General features: G+C 39.6%; 1 protein-coding gene across 7 annotated transcripts; it reads right to left on the minus strand.

Annotated features, from left to right (window-relative positions):
• Positions 1 to 1,602: 1,602 nt before the first annotated feature.
• Positions 1,603 to 18,114, minus strand: LOC104432996 (sodium/hydrogen exchanger 8). Of its 7 annotated transcripts, none has more exons than XM_018868905.2 (22): positions 17,847 to 18,114; positions 17,502 to 17,552; positions 17,287 to 17,378; positions 16,392 to 16,469; positions 16,164 to 16,291; positions 15,429 to 15,530; positions 15,234 to 15,351; positions 13,896 to 13,948; positions 13,748 to 13,813; positions 11,267 to 11,311; positions 10,470 to 10,522; positions 9,217 to 9,401; positions 8,516 to 8,563; positions 8,293 to 8,400; positions 6,062 to 6,290; positions 5,532 to 5,834; positions 4,191 to 4,288; positions 3,925 to 4,056; positions 3,237 to 3,455; positions 2,886 to 3,092; positions 2,227 to 2,494; positions 1,603 to 1,993 (listed from the first exon to the last, which is right to left on the minus strand). In XM_018868905.2, the coding sequence occupies exons 1-22, from the start codon at positions 17,989 to 17,991 to the stop codon at positions 1,896 to 1,898; spliced, it is 2,826 nt and encodes a 941-aa protein (XP_018724450.2). In that variant the 5' UTR covers positions 17,992 to 18,114; the 3' UTR covers positions 1,603 to 1,895. The 7 variants fall into 7 exon arrangements, with proteins under 7 accessions (XP_018724450.2, XP_039163601.1, XP_018724449.2 ...); XM_039307667.1 differs by having other exon boundaries at positions 16,164 to 16,321; positions 17,287 to 17,345; positions 17,847 to 18,113; XM_018868904.2 differs by having other exon boundaries at positions 13,748 to 13,792; positions 16,164 to 16,321; positions 17,847 to 18,113.
• Between the last annotated feature and the right edge of the window lie 381 nt (positions 18,115 to 18,495).

An 18,495-nucleotide genomic window follows, 5' to 3' on the forward strand; every position in this document is an offset into this window, starting at 1 on the left:
GCCAAGAACCGGGCGGTTTTGATCAGACGGGGTCGCCGCGGGGTGTCCACAAGAAATTCCAGGAAGACGGGACTGCGCAGAGCAGAAGCAGAAGCAGAAGCAGAGGCGTTTCTGAGCTAAATAGAACGAATGGAATGAGGGAGCTCCTATGGAATCCGACCAGAAGTCGGGCATCGGCGTCAGGACGGCCGAACGGCGGAGGGTCTGCGGCCCGCGCCCCGCTTCTTGCAACAGAGCAGCGGGGAGAGCAGGGCCCGGAGGACGCTCTTCAGGACGCGGCCGCGTGGAGGGACCAGACGAGGGGTGGAGGAGGAAGAAGGGTCGAACACGAAGCCAGGAGGGGGGACGACGCGTGGCGTCCGTTCCTGAGGGTGGGCGGTGCTGAGGTCGGCCATTGTCTGCACTCCAAAATCCTAGAAAGCAGCTGGGCGACAGTTGGAGCACGGAAAGAGAGGCAGAGGGGGAGAGAGAGACGAGGAGAGGACACGGAGGCCGAAGCGAGTTGGAAGGTGGTGAGTGGGAGTACCGACACGGGAGCCAGTAAATATAAGGCTGGGGGAGTGTCGGAAGCCGCGTAAGCGTGTTGGCGAAGGACCGAAGGGACCGCGTTCGGGGAGAGAGGGAGGGGGGGAAGAGTTTTAAGAGATGGCGGGTGGTGGGATACGGTATCGGGGATCTCTCTCTCTCTCTCTCTCTCTCTCTCTGTATCTTATTGCTTTTTTTTCTCTCTAGATTCCGCTTTGCGACTGATGTCAACGCCCCGGGGTCGACGCGATCGAGTCCGGGAGAGATCGGTTGGATTTCCAAGGGGGGAAGGGAGTGGGGTTGAACCGGTCGGTCTCCCTACTGTTCCATCCACGCGACGCGTCTCGGGCTTGGGAGTTGCTGGAAGCGTTTATTTTTCCGTTTGCCTTGACGGGTTCCTCTGTGGGCGTTGCCATTGCCATCTTTTGCCGCTTCTTCTTGGGCCCTTTGAATTTTCCTCTCCCTCCCTCTCTCTATTTTCGCTGGTGAGTACCAATTACACTTCGAATTGCCCTTTGGCACCTCCAATTTCTTTTCTCTGTGTTTTTTTCTCTAACAAGTTAGATTGTTCGGCGCGTGCGCAGTCGTGAAAAATGTTACCTTTTTAACAGATTTGCTAGTTAATATTAGCTTGTTGGACTTTGTGCAATCGAATTCTCCCATTCCCTAGGATTAGCATCTATATCATGTTGTGGCACTTTCGTAACTAGTGAAATCGAGTCTTTATGTCTCTCTCGATCCATTTCCATGGCACAAATCGTACGAATAAGAGAATCTAGTTGCACGAAAGATGAAAAAGGACCAAAACGGAGCGAACGCTCAAAGTTAGACGCCAAAAGTTGAACCCGAACCCCCCCTCGTAGATTCTATTTTACTTTAAGAAAAAGCGATAAACCGAGGATTAATCTTTTTTGCAATTTGAGTAAGTTACTTGAATGTTTGTCGGTGAGAGTGACATAAACATCACGAAATGCCGACCATCCGATTTTTTGCTTACGTTGTGTCGTTTGTTGTCTGTCGAAACTACACGAAGTGCGTGCCAATCGGGCAGAATATTTGACAAAAGTACACAAGATCGAAAGACATGAGTGATTTGATCATTATATCTCATAGTGACATTATACACGCAAAGAATGGGCATTGTTCACATTAGCAATTTACGATCAAAATTAGCTGAAATGATTAAATTGACAAAAAGATTTATGTCTCATGATTGATAAGTTTAGGATTAAAGTGCAATAGATTTATGACTTTTTTAGTAATTTCCCATAAAATATAATATAGTAAAAAGAATTTAACTTGCTCTGAGCATATTCCCAAGCACTGCTGCTGCTGGGAACTCATCCTTAATGTGCCCAAAAATTGGACCATCAAAAGCACCAACCCGATAGATCCACATGCGCTATCGTCGCTATTTCCTCAACTTGATACCGCGATCCGTAATGACGAAAGCCAGGCACCATAGAGCCTGCCAGTCAGAAAACCACATCGACATCAGTCATTGCTGCTATACTTTACGCTTAGACCAGACATGTTCTCCTTGGGCTAAACTCTCTGTTTACAAATTTAAAGTTAAGTTTGCTAGAGATGAAACCCCCCGTTTCTTTACATTCTTCGCTTGCCATTACTCAATCTACAGCGATCGACTCGTTGTTACATGCAAGCTGCTTGAGTTGGTATCAAACAAGGTAACAGAATTACCTGGTGCTTCTGGTGTGGAAGAATTTGGACTCTCCTGTGAGGGCAACAGCACAGCTGGAGATTCCACAGTTACCACCGAAGGGAGATCTGGAGTTCGCAAAAATCCTTCCAATAGGAAGCCAACTGACTCGTTCCAAATTTCCACAGCTTCTCCTGCTATGTAGGTGATCAGTGAAGATCTTTCCAGAAGAAAAGTTCTTAGCTCAGGTATTGATGTCTTCTCAAACTCTTGGGGAAGCAAAAGTTTGGCCAAAACTACAATGCACTCCTGCAAATCAATAACAAAAGCAGAGCAACTACTCTTTAGATTTATGTAAGGCTTCCAAGATAACAGCAGCATCAACCCTTTTCTCTCTCCCCCTCTCTTGCCTTTACACTAGTTTAAAGTACAGACAACGTTGCTATCTGACCAGTGCACCACCTATTTGAAGTAATGATATTCCTGCCATCCATTTGAGTATGGGTTAAAGAACTACCAATTTACACCTCCATGCGACTCACAAGCAAGAAACAGATAGACACAGTAGGACTCTTCATTCTCCTGCACTTTTGCACTGACCTACAGTTGAAATATTACTCTCTGTAGACCATAAAGAAATAAGACCCTCAAGATACTAATTTACTCTTGCATCAACAAGTCGCACTCAGAGCAACTCTACCTGCCAGAGTATATTCTTCACTTCAGGAATCAATCTCACTACTGGAAGTAATACTTTGACTTCGATCACGTAACAGAGTACCACAGTATCTGAAGTCAAATCACAGAAATCATTTTTCCCAGACAGCAATTCATAGAGGCCCATGACACATCCTTCAGGAAATGTCGCACATAAACCATGGGGGCTATTGGGACACCTCACTTCAGACTGCCATAAGAGGAGCATAAGAAGCAGTACTTGCCATTAGAAAAAAGTTGCAGGAAGCAAAAGGGGTCCTATTGAGTGGTCCAATCAGTCTAATACATAATGTACAGTCTCGAAAAGACCTTGCTTTAGTTGACATATGCTTACCTTAACTAGACCATTTGCTATTAGAAACAAAGACCTTGGCAAGCATCCCTTCTCGGAAAGTACCATTCCCTGGGGTTTGAGTATTTCCTTCACAGAATTTTCTAGAGCCTGGCGAACCTCATATGGAAGGATACCAAGACAAGGATGCTGCCTTATCACGTCTCTTGCCGTGGGAACCTTTATGCGAGGAGGAGACCTTAACAGTTTCTTGTAATCACTCTGCCGGCAGAGAAATGAGTTCTTTAAGATTACACAGAATGACAGCATGAGCACACTGACAGGTGTCAAACAAACAAATACTGAAGAACCCAGCCTTCCATTCCACTTATAGTTAGATGAATATGTTTCCATTGTGTATAATGACTAATAACTTAACAGATGTCTAAAAAAATTCAGATCCCTAGATACTTTCTTTGCCCCTTTCTAAAAAATAACTGAAATGGTGTGTTTAGTAGCAACAATTAGTCGCTAGAGTCATCTTATATTAAATTCTCCTCATCGGCCTCTCAAACTAAAGAATAACAAATTGGTAATTCAACCCAACTTCTGTGAACTATGTTAGTTTTCTCCTGTTAAGAGCCATTTCTATGATGGCCAGCACTCTGCATACCAAAAAATGTTTATCTGGATTTTTGGTCTTTACCGAGTGAGAAAAAAGAGAAGAGGATGGTGCTGCAGAAGCAACTACCTGGACAAGCTCATGAAGATGGAGCGACAATTTATCTTCCAACACACCATCTTTGCCAAGATTCTGAATGTAATCTTCTAAATCATTCAGCAGTGAGTACATAACTTGACTTGTTCTCACAATTTGTAAAACCTGAGAACTTCCTCCAATAAGCATTGATCTACTATCACTTCTTAAGATAGAGGAAGAGCTCGTATGGTAGCAAAGGAAAATCTGCATATAGCACCATACATGAAATCTAGAGAATAAAGTTCATGTTTCAGAACCTCAGGAAATGCGAGAAGAATGTCTTCTAAAAGCTTTCTGGCTTCCTTTTCTTCTGCTTCACTTTCACTGATGACATTAGCTATAATGTTACTTTCACCTAGAGAGAGAGAGAGAGAGAGAGAGAGAGAGAGAGAGATAAGTCGGTAGTGAAAAAGAGGTTGTTCCTACAAGAACATCCACTGCAAAAGGAGACATATTAAGTTAACTTCAGGGGGAAAAAGGGCCAGTAACTATGGGTCTCTTGTATCGCATATCAACAGCAGAAGCATTCTGCAGTGTAATGAGGTAATGAACTAATTGTGCCCATCCTTCAGCTACTTAGAGGCATGAATTAACCATTTCTCTCAATGTTGAGCCATCAGGCAACATGCATCCAATGTAAATCAAGCATATCTCTTAACAACCCCCATTGCTTGTAAGTTGGACCTACATGTGAAATCTACAATTTAGACGTACCACATCCAATGCAAGGATGAATAGGATACAATCCCTCCACTTGAAGCTGTTATACCATGTTGAACAACCTTTTTTTTATCAAAAGCTTGATGTGCCCATGATGAATATAAAGCATGTATCTTAACAAGTGATATGTCCTTACAAAAATTAAAAAGAAGAACCTTCATCCTGAACATTCAAAGATATAAAGTGAATAAAAAATATCAGAAGTTCTGGGCCATGGTTTTGGAAGTTACTTGTGCGCAGAACTCAATTTCCATAAACTCTACAGAAAGCAGCTTGGCAAAAGCACAACCAATGCTTATAATGAACTCAATTCTGCAGATGCTGTCCCTCGTTCTGGTGAAACAACATAAACCCTCATTTCTAGGTCATGGAGTCTACATTCAATTGACCCTGCCCAATCTGAAAAATATTCAGCAAGGCCATTTGCACACGGGCCCAACCAACTAACATCGGCAGAATTAAAAAACCTATTCTTTCTATAGGACAATCACGAAGCATGGAATCTGAAACAACTGTACAAAAAAGTTGGTTCATTTCCATCAAAGAAGGGAATGATCAATAAGCCAATGCATATTCCAAGTGTGAATTATACTTGCATTCTTGGGCACCTTCGGTGGACAATCAGAGAAGCAATAGTCTTGGCAGTGCTTTCACATGGAGTGAGGTATATTTCCATCGACAAACCAAATTTCCACCCAGCATGCCTAGGATGTGTCTTTAATTTCAGTCAATCATCACTACTATAGGATGACAGAAAATGAGTCTAATTTCACAGGATCGACAACCCAATGCAATTGTTAAAGAAAAAGATCTATGATCACACAAAGTACAGCAGATAAATAGTTGAAGCATGATGATAAAGATAATCAAGTATATACCCATATATTCATGGATTTTTCTTCTTGCAATCTTGTGGGCTTGAAGAAATGCACTGCAGGCACTACATGCGAACTTCAGCTTCTTTAGGGTCAAATAGTTGACCATCTTTTGTGGGAAAATGCGTATGCCAAAGCACCTATAGTCATTCCGAAAATCAATATGAACTTTCAAGCCTTTCCAGTCACACAAAGGCTCTCTTGAAACTAAATCCATTGCATTATCAACTGAGCCCATCAAAAGATATGCTGTAATTTGAGTTACCCATCCATCATCAAGCATCCTCTTGTAAGCAGCCTGAGCAGCTGGGAAAACAACCTAAGTCAACTTTAATGAAATACCCACAGACAGTCTTTCCAGTTTGGCTGCAACACTACATATCAGGACCCACTGTATAGATGGGCTTAAAATTTTGAAGTAGCAGATCTTGAAAGAAAATTTTACTTACCAGTGGCAATACATGTTGTATAAAATGAACATTAAAAAAAAAAATCAAATATTAACGACCGGATGATAGATACATGTGACTCACCCCTTAAAAAGCATACTCGAGTTGCTTGTAAATTTATCTTGGCCAGGTTACTGCTGCAGGTAGAAACACTGTGAGGGTCCACCCCTTCCAGGTCCATTTTATTTAAGGACATCATGTAACTTTTGACAGCGCACCAATCAAAAGGCCCCAAATCATCATTTTGAAGATTTTCACAAGCCTCTAGAACCACATCCATCATTTTGTACTTTGTGTGGTCCAATGTGAGTTTCTGTGACAATATTGACCATGAGAAACATGAGAACTAATGAAGCTTCAACTGTACACCGAACCATAATTAGACCACAAGACACGCCAGAAACATCAGTCGCTCATCAAGAATATTGCTTGTCTTGTAGACCAGGGAGGATATGGGCTGACATACTACCAACATTTTATCCATTTTAGGAAACAAGAACTCTTCATTTGATTTTCACGTTAAGATGCTCATGCATTGAAACTTTACCTCAGACAGAGATTCAAATCCATTGAGAAAATATCTATGTTTTTTTAATGTTAACTTCTCAATTTTTGATTCCTCAGAATTTATTTAGCGATTGAAAGTCTAATTATGAGCAACTATGAAATGCTAAACATTTAAAAGCAAGTGTATCCCAAACTAGTTAGGAGGAATTGAGCCACACGCTGTACTTTGACTTATACCAGAATATTAATCTACAGTTTTTAATCTATGATTACAGGCTTAACAGCATTTAATATTCCACATTACTTGTTTATGGGGCTTTCCAGAGCTTACAATGCTACTCTCCTGCTCCTAATGACTTAAAACTTTTGGTTCAGAATTCCTGATATGGTATCAAGCTAAATTTTGAATTATTCATGCTCCATCTAATATTTCTTAATGCATGTGGTTTTTGTTGATATGTATCATCAGGACCAAGGTTACTATAAGGCATAGGATGATCCGTGTGTGAGGAGATGCACGTCGAAAGCCAAAGTAATTTTCCTCATGCCGTCTCTCAAGGCACTAACCATTAAAAGGTGCTGAAAGACTCCATTATCAATAACTCCACCATTCTAAGGTATATTATTACCTGGCAGTGAAGAAAGCATCATCTGCCAGATGATTGTTCAGAATTCAAAATATGGTCATTATCAAAAGAAGTCATCTCAAAACATCTAAGAAATGAGATTAGTGGGATGATACTATGTCAATAGGACACATCTCACCATTTGATGAAATGCTTTCCCTTGGCAGTTACATTCTTTCCCGATATGTATCTTTCAATTCCATACTAGGTTATCCCTTGTTTAACACAGAAATATATGCTACTTTCTAGGAAAACTCATTACAATCTTAAAGGATCAGCAACAATATTGACATAAGCCTTTGCAAGAGTCAAAATCAATCGATTGACTCCAACCCTTTCTTTTAAGCCATTGATTCTAACCTAATTCACTAGGAGCCACTAGACAAAGCATAAAATGTGACAGATGACCCCACTCATCTAACAACAATTATCCTTACATTATCATTTGATAGACAAATTGCTTGATGTGTCAGAAGCAACCACCTTGTAAAACATCAAGTATACAATCATACCATTAGCTTACGGTTTCACCTGCAAATTAAAGGCCACAACCTGGTCTGAAAGCATGATCTTCACTTAGGCAGTTAAATCTAAATGCATTGAGTGAAATCAGTCATCAAGTGCCATACCAAAGACAATAGTCCCACGAACCACAAGGATGGGGAGAGCAGCTTTTGTTGCAGTTACAATAGATGAACATACAGCAATTGCCCAAAAATTCATAAGTCAGTTTCTTTGTTGGTAGCGCTTTAATGGTAGTTCCACATGGACATAGAACGGATGTTACCACATTAAACAACAACCGAAGGACAAACAGGAGTAATGGAGATAATAACAACTAGTGCCAAGATTTGGACCTTTGACCTGAAGCTTTTTACTATGCTGTTTCTCCCAAAAGCTTAAGTTTTCAGGAAACATCCCACAATATATACCAAGCACATCTTCACAAGTTTAATCAAAGCCTGACATGAATATTTTCAACATCATCTGCTCCAGTTTTGGTCATAGCAAGGAAATAGAGGTACTATTCTGGATCCTACTTTAGTCTATGTTAACTATGTTTCATTGCAGTTCTTCAAAGCTGAATTAGGAACTTCATAATTGGCTGTTGCTTTAAAACAAAAAAGCAAAAAAAAGAAAAGTTCCTGATCGATGGAATGGCAGAAGTCAGTGGAGTCTGACCTCCAACTCTGATAGCTCATCCATGCCAAAGAGACTAAGCAAGAATTGCGCAGTAGACCCATTGACAACAAGTGTCAGAAACACAGTGCCGGCAGTGAGAAAAAGGAACTGTCAAAAGCATGTGCATTAACTTTCAGCTTTAGTGGAAGTAAACCACTTTTATCATAAGGAGAATAATTACTTAAAAATCAACCGACATGCATATTTATTGGGAATTAAATACCAGGTTTCCTGTTTCTGAACTTATGTATGGTGTGGCACTGCTGGCATCCTGGAAGACGAACAAAAATAATGCAGATTGGAATGCGAAAGAAGATTCATCCAGGATTTCTCTAGCATCCATATAGGCTAAAAGAACGCACTCAATCCAGACAAATCTCTCATCTTTCTCACAATAATATCCATCACCTTGTACGTACTTAATCATTAAGCCACAGACTATCTTATTTTCACATATCTATGTACAGAGTTTTTGGGATGCAATTGCACTGTCCCGAATTTAAAATGAACTATGATAATCAATATCCAAGATCTTTTTTCAGTTTGTGCTAATCAGAGCTAATAAGCCTTGACTTTGTGACTCATTTGTATCTGGTGATCAAGTTCACATAAAAAAAGGGGGAAAAGGAACCTATTCCTCATATTCAGCAGTGCTACATTCATCACAGCACCTTAACCTAGTGAGAGAGAAGATCACCGGCAGCCAAATGAATGTAGTTATTAGGCAACATGAAGTTCACCCACGTTTCCACTAACTTCACTTTGACATACCAGTTAACTAAAGAAACATAAAGCTTCCAAATTATTGATGCACTAGCAAATCACAGTATACAATTCTGGAGAATAAAGAATTATGTAATGGACAGTCCTGATGAAGCACACATTAGTCTACTGATGACTCCAAATGGGGTTAAACAATATTACTTTAATTGATAAGGCCATTGATAATGCAACTGCTCCTCTCAGACCAGACCAAAAGACCATGACAGCTTCTTTCCAGCTCAAACCATATCCAAAATACTGTAGAAGAGGATACAGAATAACCACAACCAGCGCTCTTGCTACTTGAGTAAAGACATAAAGAAGAAAGAGATAGCCCCAGGAGCTCCCTGAAAGAAGCAGTTTAAATGACTCTGTGGATCAGTGAAGAAGTTGGACAATTAGGTGCAACAATGCTGAAATCGAAGTAAAATGTCGGCAGTCCAAACTCCAAAGACCAAGTCGGACATATTCACCCGACCACAGCCAACAGCTAAGCCCAAAACACTATGTGGTCTTCCCCATATTGAACAGAGTAACAACTTTTACTGGTTCATGACAAAGACATGTTTAGCAACTTTAGCTTCGAAAGCAAAATTGAATGTCATTGTTGGTTATCTCCTCTATCTTGACTACAAAATATATAAATGGTCCTAAAGCTAGAAATGTAAATCAAGAAAATTATGTGTTCAGTTGAGTGCCACCACAATATGCTAGACTTGCCAACAAGACACTTAAATCAGTTGCTTGGGTCAATATTTTTCTCAATAATTTCACAAAAGTCCCATAGCATCTTCAAATTCATCAAGGTTTGAGGCAAAAATTTTACTTAGTCTTCTGCCTCATCTGCAAAGTTCGCCATATGGACGCACCCATCTACCGGAGATGATATAGGTGTCCAACCTCCTCTTTAAGGCCTCTCTTTTCCAGTCTTGGCATGTCAGCCACAACAGAGCAAGAAAAGAATACTAATAATATAGCAAGAACTAACAAAGTGCTTTGAACGACTCTAGCAAAGAAAAATGTCACACATACACCCCAAAATATGGGGGAAAGAAAATAAGAAAAGGCTGAGACTTGGAAGAGTAAACTGGCGAGATCAAGCCATAGAGTCAACCTAGACTTATCCAACACTAGTCTGTGCAAACCCAATCTTAGCAAAGAACTTACCTGATCAAGAAAAATGGACATAAGTGTATCTGAAAGCAGAATGCCAGATTAACTAAACTTAAACTATCAATGTGACATTACTCTATCCAAACTATTTCTGTCCCTTGTGGGAAAAACTATCTTACAGCAGGCATCTGATCAAGGAAAATTGTCAGTATTTGCTTTATAAACATAGGAAATAAGTCTTATGATTTAACAGATGATTTACAACAGCAAAGATGAAATGAACAATGGAAAATCAACAGTACCAGCTTTGGCAATATTGTCGGAGCAGAAAAAACCTTTTGCCATGATCACCCCACTGCAAGAAAGTTTCTTTCAATGGATGAATAAATGTTTTGACCATTTGATTTTATCAATAGGAAAATAACTCTGCACAGAGAATAACATGGCACAGTCATTCCCCTTCAGTCGCCTACCTTTTTTACTTTCACCAAATCCACTCGCCATCCCTTTTGAAAGTCCTACTAAACCCAAAATATGGCAGCTTCCACTTGTGACCATCAAAACTTAAAGACATGCAAAGGGAAAAGAAAAAAAAATCATGGAAGTATTGAGCCAAAGAGAAGAGAAACAGATCTCAGTCACTGTTTAATCAGCTTTTCCATGAATGTTTTAGAACTTTTCAGTCACAGTAAGAGCATTTTGCATAGCCAATTAATTTAGGACTGATGTTTAAACTAATCTCACAGACTTTTTTTTATTTTTTTTTGGGGGGGGGGAGGTTGTTCCCGCTAATAATGTCACACTTTCATACAAACCTATCTAAATTCTCCTTTCCTCTTCCTACTTCCTCTGTTCCCAAAAACAATTTTGAACTAATCCTTGGAAAAAGCAAAAACCCGTCTAATTTTTTTATGTGGAAGCAAATCCAAGAAAGATTGCTCTAACTCTGACCATCATCTTCCATCAAATTTGCCAGACTTCCTTTAAACATGATGCCTTGAATTAGCAAAGGTAAAAAAGGAAAACATTCTTCCAAATGTGCTTCACAGTTATAGAAACTGTAGCAACAACTCAACAAATAGAAGGCCAATGCAGTTACCTCAGTATGAAAATCAACGTATTAGCAATGTAGGCAGTCCCCTCCCTGAGAGAGAGAGAGAGAGAGAATTACACATTTTGAGCCAAAATGCTGACGATTGAACATAAGGTAAAGAAACATTCGATGCAGGATGCTACACAAATGAAGATCCATCGAAGATGTAGAAGGGGAACAATTCCGTGCATCAGCATTGTCAAAATGTTTCAGGTAAACAGAAAAGGATGTATTCAAAGCACAGAGTAAAGTATCAAATTCACTAGATACAAAAAGCAAAAGGATACCTCCTAAAATCAATCTTTTTTGGCTACCAACAAATACCGGCTGACTAGATATGACTACTAGGCTGTGCCCTGATGTCAACTTTCGCATTGACAGGCAAGAAAGAAGAGTCATGGGTTGATATAGGACACAAAATGAAAAGTAAAAATCACTTCTCATAAACTAGATTTCTTTTCTTTAAATAATTGATACAAACTATTAGCCATCCTATGGAAGGGAATTTTCTATATAATACAGCATTTCATACAAGCAAAATGTTATTACTTGAAGCAATAACGGAAGCAGCAGAAATCAGGAGGAGAAAATGGTTGGATGTTACCCCAGTGAAGGAACTTTCCTTGCCAGATAAAAAGCAGCCACCAGGTGTTTAAATTAGAGAACAAATAATATGTTGCAGGTTGAGAGTTTTACTTTTAGCATAAACAGGAAAAAGAAAAGCAATACAAAAGGAAAAAGAGAATGACAGAAGTACCACATATTGTGACAAAACAACTGGAGTTCCCCAGGAAAATAAAATATTAGGAGTCCACTTCCAGGAAAATAAAATGTAAGGCAGAAAAAATTAACAAAAAACCAAAAGAATTTGAATTTATCCTTGTTATTATCTCTTTTGTTGAAACAATAATAAGTTACTTCTTTAAGTCTTAAAAGCAGCAAAATTGGCTTCTGTACTATGGTTGAATGAGAAGACTACTTCAGTAATTGCTCATCTACCACTCTCTGTTTCCCAATGCAATTAAAGTTTATTTGTTGATCATGGTCACTGTGGCTGAGTTTAGACTCTGTTTGGACTGTTGGGGCAACCTTCATTTTGGCTTTGCAATTTAACGATTTGCTTTTGTTTTTGCTTTTAGCCTTCGAAATTTGAGTTTTATTAATGATACTAAATTCTCGAATCTTTAAACAAACATTATGGACATGTATTATGAGGTTCTTTAACCATGCAAAATCTTTTCATGATTTTTCAGAAGTAAAGCAATTCTTTATCATTTTGGAAGGGAAGTCAACAAGTATTATGCTTAATAAAAGATGAAACAAATGGCCCTTGAAAATTCCAGAACAAGTTCACTCTGGTAGTACGAGATGGCTGTTAATGTTCTTTGTTTCTGTTTATGAACAAAATTTCTGTTTTTTTTTTCCGGGGAACAAAAAAAGAACAGAAACGTGTTTGTTTGTGTTTTTGTTCCAAATCTATTTTTTTGTTCCCAGGAACACATTTGGAATAGAAACAAGAAATAAGAAAAACGCGTTTCTTGTTTCGGAACAATTTTTAAGAACAAATTCTCTCTCCTCTCTTTTTCTTCTCTTTCTTTTCTTCTTTTCTTTTTCTTTTTTCTTTGGCCGGTTGCCGGCCTCGGCTATGGCCGGCGATCAGCCAATGAGGGCCAGCAACCTCGCCGGAGCGTCGCCGGCCCCGGGCGAGGCCGAGCCTTGCCGGCGTGGGGCAAGGCTGGGCAAGCTTAGGCTCGCCGGATCGGGCGAGCTCGAGCTCGCTAGCCAAAGCGAGGCCAAGCCTCACCCAACCACGGTGACTCGCCGTGGCTGGGCGAGGCCGCCGGCCCTCATCGGCTGTCGCCGGCCGGCAACCGGCCAAAAGAAGAAAAAAAGAAAAAAGAAAGAAAATAAGAAAAATAAAATAAAAATATTAAAAAAATTAAAAGAAACAAAAAAAGCACACAAATTTACCAAACGTGTTTCTATTCATTTTTTATTCCCGGAACAAGTTTATCAAGCGCGTTTTTTTATTCAAAAATTGTTCATCGGAACAGAAACATTTTTTTCTATTTCTGTTCCCTGAAACAATTTTTAAATAGAAATGTTACCAAATGCGCCCTTAATAACTCTCTCTGGCCCTTGAAAATTCCAGAACAAGTTCACTCTGGTAGTATGAGATGGCTGTTTAAATACTCTCAGAAGCAGAAGAAGAAATAGTCCTTTTTTACACATAAAAGCACAGGCATCCATGGGTAGAAAGCTAGTGCTAATCTGAAGAGCATCCACATCTATGCTGGATAACAAAAGAAGAATTTTGTTGAATGGAATAACATCTAACACAAACCAAATTGTGGAGATTAAAAGTGCAGTTAGCATTGACATAAATCGATTACAATATCTCCTCTAAATACCAAGACAAATGTAGATCTTTAAGAACACCAGATACTGAAAAGAATGGAAATGGAAAAAGGAAGAAAAAGGACTCACCAAAAGTTATGCAAGCTCTGTTGACAATTACCTTTGAAAGTAGTCCTACCAACAGCAGCAAAAACCCTGTTTATCATTTGCATACTCAGGAATATGTCTTCCGAAGGACAAACATATAGCACATCAAAAAGAAATTAACTATACTTACATTCCTAAAGTGACCACTGTCAAGATGCCAGAACTGTCAGCAACTTCCTGAGCCTATAAAATACAAGCAACACATCCATGTTTAAAGTTGAGTAATTGTCGAACTTGTACATGTGCTTTACGATTGAAGAAAATCCCATACACGTTTAAACAACCATAAGTTCATAAATAAACTATAACCACTTCACCTGTTTAAGAGCAACTAATTATATGTGTATATTTTCATTTCAAATAGCTTTTACTAACGGAGAATTTACCTTCATAGGTGAAGTTTATAGTAACAGTCTTAAAAAGAATGGACACCTATGAGCTTCACATCACTGGTCAATGATGCCTTTCAACGTCAACACTGTTACACTTCGTGTTGCCATGGATTAAGAAAATGTGGACGATGAGGGAACTACCAACCAACATAGCATGAAAGTGAAAGAATAATATCGGTCTCAGAACTAGGCGATTTCTAGAGATAAGAAGATACAGGGCTAGAAAAAGAATAAGGCGAGTATAAGTAATGATTTCCACTTATGAAGAGTCATGCTCCTTCACTTACCTTTCAGCATGAAACGGACTAAAGGTAAAAAGTTCTCAATTCAAAGGGGAAAAGAGACTAGAAAGAGTAAACAAAAGCCAGTAAAACAAAATTAGAGCTCTTGCAACTCATTAGCAGTCATTGCCTTTAAATTGATGGAAAGATATGGATTCCATCAATTCCAAACCCCACCATTCCCCTTTTTTTTTTTTTTTTTTTTTTGGATAAAGAAAGGAAAGAAATGGAAGGAGAACCAGCTTGAATGCCTGCTTAAGACAACATGTTTGAAATGCAATTGAGATATAATCCTTGCGCAATCCACTTGCAGAAGAAACTTTATAAGTATCAGGGCAACTGTTTTTATTCCATTATCAGTGAAAACAGAACATTGATTGGATGGCATAGTGAAAGCAAATTCGATAGGCTCTCTTTTTCACAATTTTCTAAAAACAATGTGGAGAACTAGAAAACAACTAACATTTTTCGTCCTAGCAATCATAATGAGAAGAAAAGTGAAACATATAAAGAACTTATCAACATAGGAAGATGACCAACAAAGCATAAAAATCACACAGTAGCAGTAAACTGGAGTGCTTACTAAGTTCAGTGAGATATGAATTGAAGAGCTTTTCAGAACTAAATGCACCCTTGACTTTAACATGGGTGGTTGGTCAATGTTTTCAACCAAACTACCACATAAAGTGTAAGGTAACAACAGAAAAGAGGAAAATATTAGTAAGGTAACAAGAACTAATTTCACAATCTAAGTAGCAGAATAGTTATGGCATCTTTGAGTTGGAAGTACCTTACCGTAAAGTAACAAATGTAGCTCACAGAAAGCGTCAAAGCCAGATTTATCTCAGGATCATGGTGCATAAACCCCAGCAAATATACTGACACAATGCCGAAAGCTATACCCAAGCCAAGACTGAATTAAAAAGGATTGTCATGAGTAAATTATGCTTTGACAACTAGTTACTATCTGGTGATAAGTAAGACACATACGCTCCAACTGTTGCCTCAGTCAAGAACTTGAATATATCCCCCCATTTCAAGTGCCAGCCAAGCACCATTTTGTAGAACAACTGATATAACACAACTGATGCCCTGAATAAGTAGTCAACGAATGTACAGTATATTAATGCAGGCATTTCAGACTTATATAACTAAGAATATTTGGTCCCCAAAATCGAGGATCTATATTAATGCCACAGCTACAAATGTTAACATTCTTAATCCAAACTAAAGTTGCTTTATAACATGTGGAGGATGGTCAGTCTTGGGTATCATACTCCTTACATGATCATTTCATATTTCTCACATAAGGTCATGTCAGATAGAGAATGCATCCTCTTCATTCCATGGAGCTTCCAGAAATCTCTTTAAGTGACAGTTAATCAGAAAATTCATTGTGACAAGGATTTCTTGGTGACAGAAAGAATCATACTGAAACTTTAAATCACAAGACCCATATCAATTACATCACCGCAATGCCCTCCAGAAAATACTCTTGAGAGACGACATGTCCTCAAGCTCATACTTTCAAGGGGAAGATCATCAAAATTGATCTGGAAATAAACTTACAAAACATGGAGTATGACCTTGGACGAAATTCAGTGACCAAAACTACAAAGTCGATCCTCTTATTCCATTTGCACACTAAAGCATAATTATCACTAGGCTAAAAGATCAATGCCAACATAGAAACAATGAAATCTGAAGATGAAAGGCAAGGCTCACCCATCATTCATCATTGATTCTCCCTCAATGATTGTACTCAATTTTCTGCTTGTTCCAAGTTCTTTCAATGAGGCCACAATAGCCACAGGATCAGTTGCACTCAAAACTGCCCCCAGCAGTAAAGATGTCTGCCAACTCCATTCATATGGAAAAGTAAGCTGCCAAAAGTAAAATTGAGTATAGTTACAGAATCAAAAGCTTACAAAGATAATCAAATTCCATCTATACCTTCAGAGCACATCCAATGCAAAATGTTGAAATAATGACACCAGGGCCTGCGAGGAAAAGCATCTGTACCATACATTTCTGCATAGACGGTTCAGCATCAGGAGAACAAGTGCATTCGGTTTAAACAATCAATTATCAACTTCCAGGTCTAAATGGCTCTTCATTCTCTCTTTCCTAATGAAAGAAAAACCAATAACACCGGAAAGAAGAGTTTGTGTCCACCAGTTTTTCTTTAGACTGTACAGATGCTTCAAAAGATTTACATTTATAATGTACAGCATCGGCAGACCATTCGTCTGCCAAAGACTTTTTCAGAGTAATCTGTGCATAGCTAGCGATAGCAATTCAAGTCTTGTAAGAATTACCAGCAAGTAATTCCAGGAAAACTAATCACACGTCACTTTGTTGCACAAAACTCAAGGCTTAAAACTTTATGGTAATTGTTCCAAATTTCACTTCGACACTCATTGTTTAGGTTGAAGGTAAAACCTATGCTCTCTGCAATTTTACATGACATACTCATAATTTCAGACCTCTTGAGAGTGAAAAAAAGAAAAACATCGCACGACAAATTTGAATATGATAGAGTTGTCCTTCCCTAGTCCTATTAAAGTTGGCCCTTCTTGTATGGATTCCAAATGAGTCTGTGTCTCCCTCAAAAACATCAGGTAAGGAGTATTTCTTTTTCTTTTTTCCCAATAGCTTTAAACAATGTACAAGATAACATCAGGGCCCAGTTAATTCAAGTAAAACGCACAAGCATAGACAGAATCAGTGTCAGGGCAACCCTTTTCAGAAGACAAAAAAAAAAAAAAAACAAAAGGGCCAATCTCAGCAAACCCATATCTGTGAACCGAAGTTACAAAGGAGACGCAGATATTGAGAAAAAAAGAACCTTAATTTGGTGGCTGTCCATAGAAAACGAGCCCTCAAAAAGAAGAGGGGGGAGAAAGACTGCCAACAAAAGATCAGGATCAATATCCGCCCCTACAAAAATTTTGCAGCTAACAAGTTAATTCAAGACCTGATCAAAAACCATCTAATGCACGTATCTCCCAAAAAAGTTGTGTCCTTTGAATTGATGATGCTTGACGACGAGGGAAAACTCACAAAGGCGGATTGCACTCCCCAGTGACCCTAACGGTAGACTGGTACCAAACTCTGCATTTCATCAGATTAAAACAAAACTATATTAAAAGAATCACATATACGATACACGGAAATTCGATCCAGTTTAGCTTAAAGCTTTTGAGATAACCCGTCAACGGTTAAAGGCCACGGTAGCTGAACAATGCAAGCGAGAAAAAACCAGCAGAGCAACCAACATGCGACAAAAATATTCGACAACTTCATGCGACGAGTGTTCTGGAAGACTAGACGAACGAACGGAGACTGGCGAAGCCAAATTCCCGGAAGCCCACGAAAGGACGTGGCTGGAGGGAGGAAGAGAGAGACCCAGAGAGCCGACGGCGAGGCCGAGGAGGAGCAAGGCGACGGTGTAAGGGACGCGGGTGCCCCGGAGGAGGTGCCGGCAAGCGACGCCGGCGACGCAGCTCAGGCCGGCGAACAGCACTGCGTCCGTCGGTGCGGGCTTCGCCATCGTCACGAGGCAAAGAGGAAGTGCTCACGCTCGCATGCCGCCGCCGCCGCCGCCGCCGCCGCCGCGGGCGCGGGATTCGGCCACTGATGTAATGGCGTTGCGGGAGTGAATGCGTGATCAAAATCTGCTCGCCGGTCGCTGTAACTGGAAGGAAAATTTTTGCTCTTTTTAGAGTTTGACGTCACGAGCGATCGCGGGAAACGAGGCAGCGTCCGGAACCGGAACGGGCCGAAACGGGTCGACCCGGTATCAGGAGCCGGGAAAAAGCGAGCAGTGATTCGACTCCCTACGGAAAAAATTAAAAAATATTTTTCACTATTCAATAAAAAAATATTTTTGTATACAATCATTTTCAATTTTTTATTATTTTATTTTTAAATATTTAATTCTTTTTATTTCTTTATTTCCTTCTCTTCTTCTTCAACATTGGCGAACTCCAGCCTCGCTACAAGCCAACAAGGCTCTAATTCTTTTTTAAAATTGAGGGTTTTGGAGATTTTTCTC

This window comes from Eucalyptus grandis, chromosome 2 (assembly GCF_016545825.1).
Source record: "Eucalyptus grandis isolate ANBG69807.140 chromosome 2, ASM1654582v1, whole genome shotgun sequence".
Taxonomy (NCBI): Eukaryota; Viridiplantae; Streptophyta; class Magnoliopsida; order Myrtales; family Myrtaceae; genus Eucalyptus; species Eucalyptus grandis.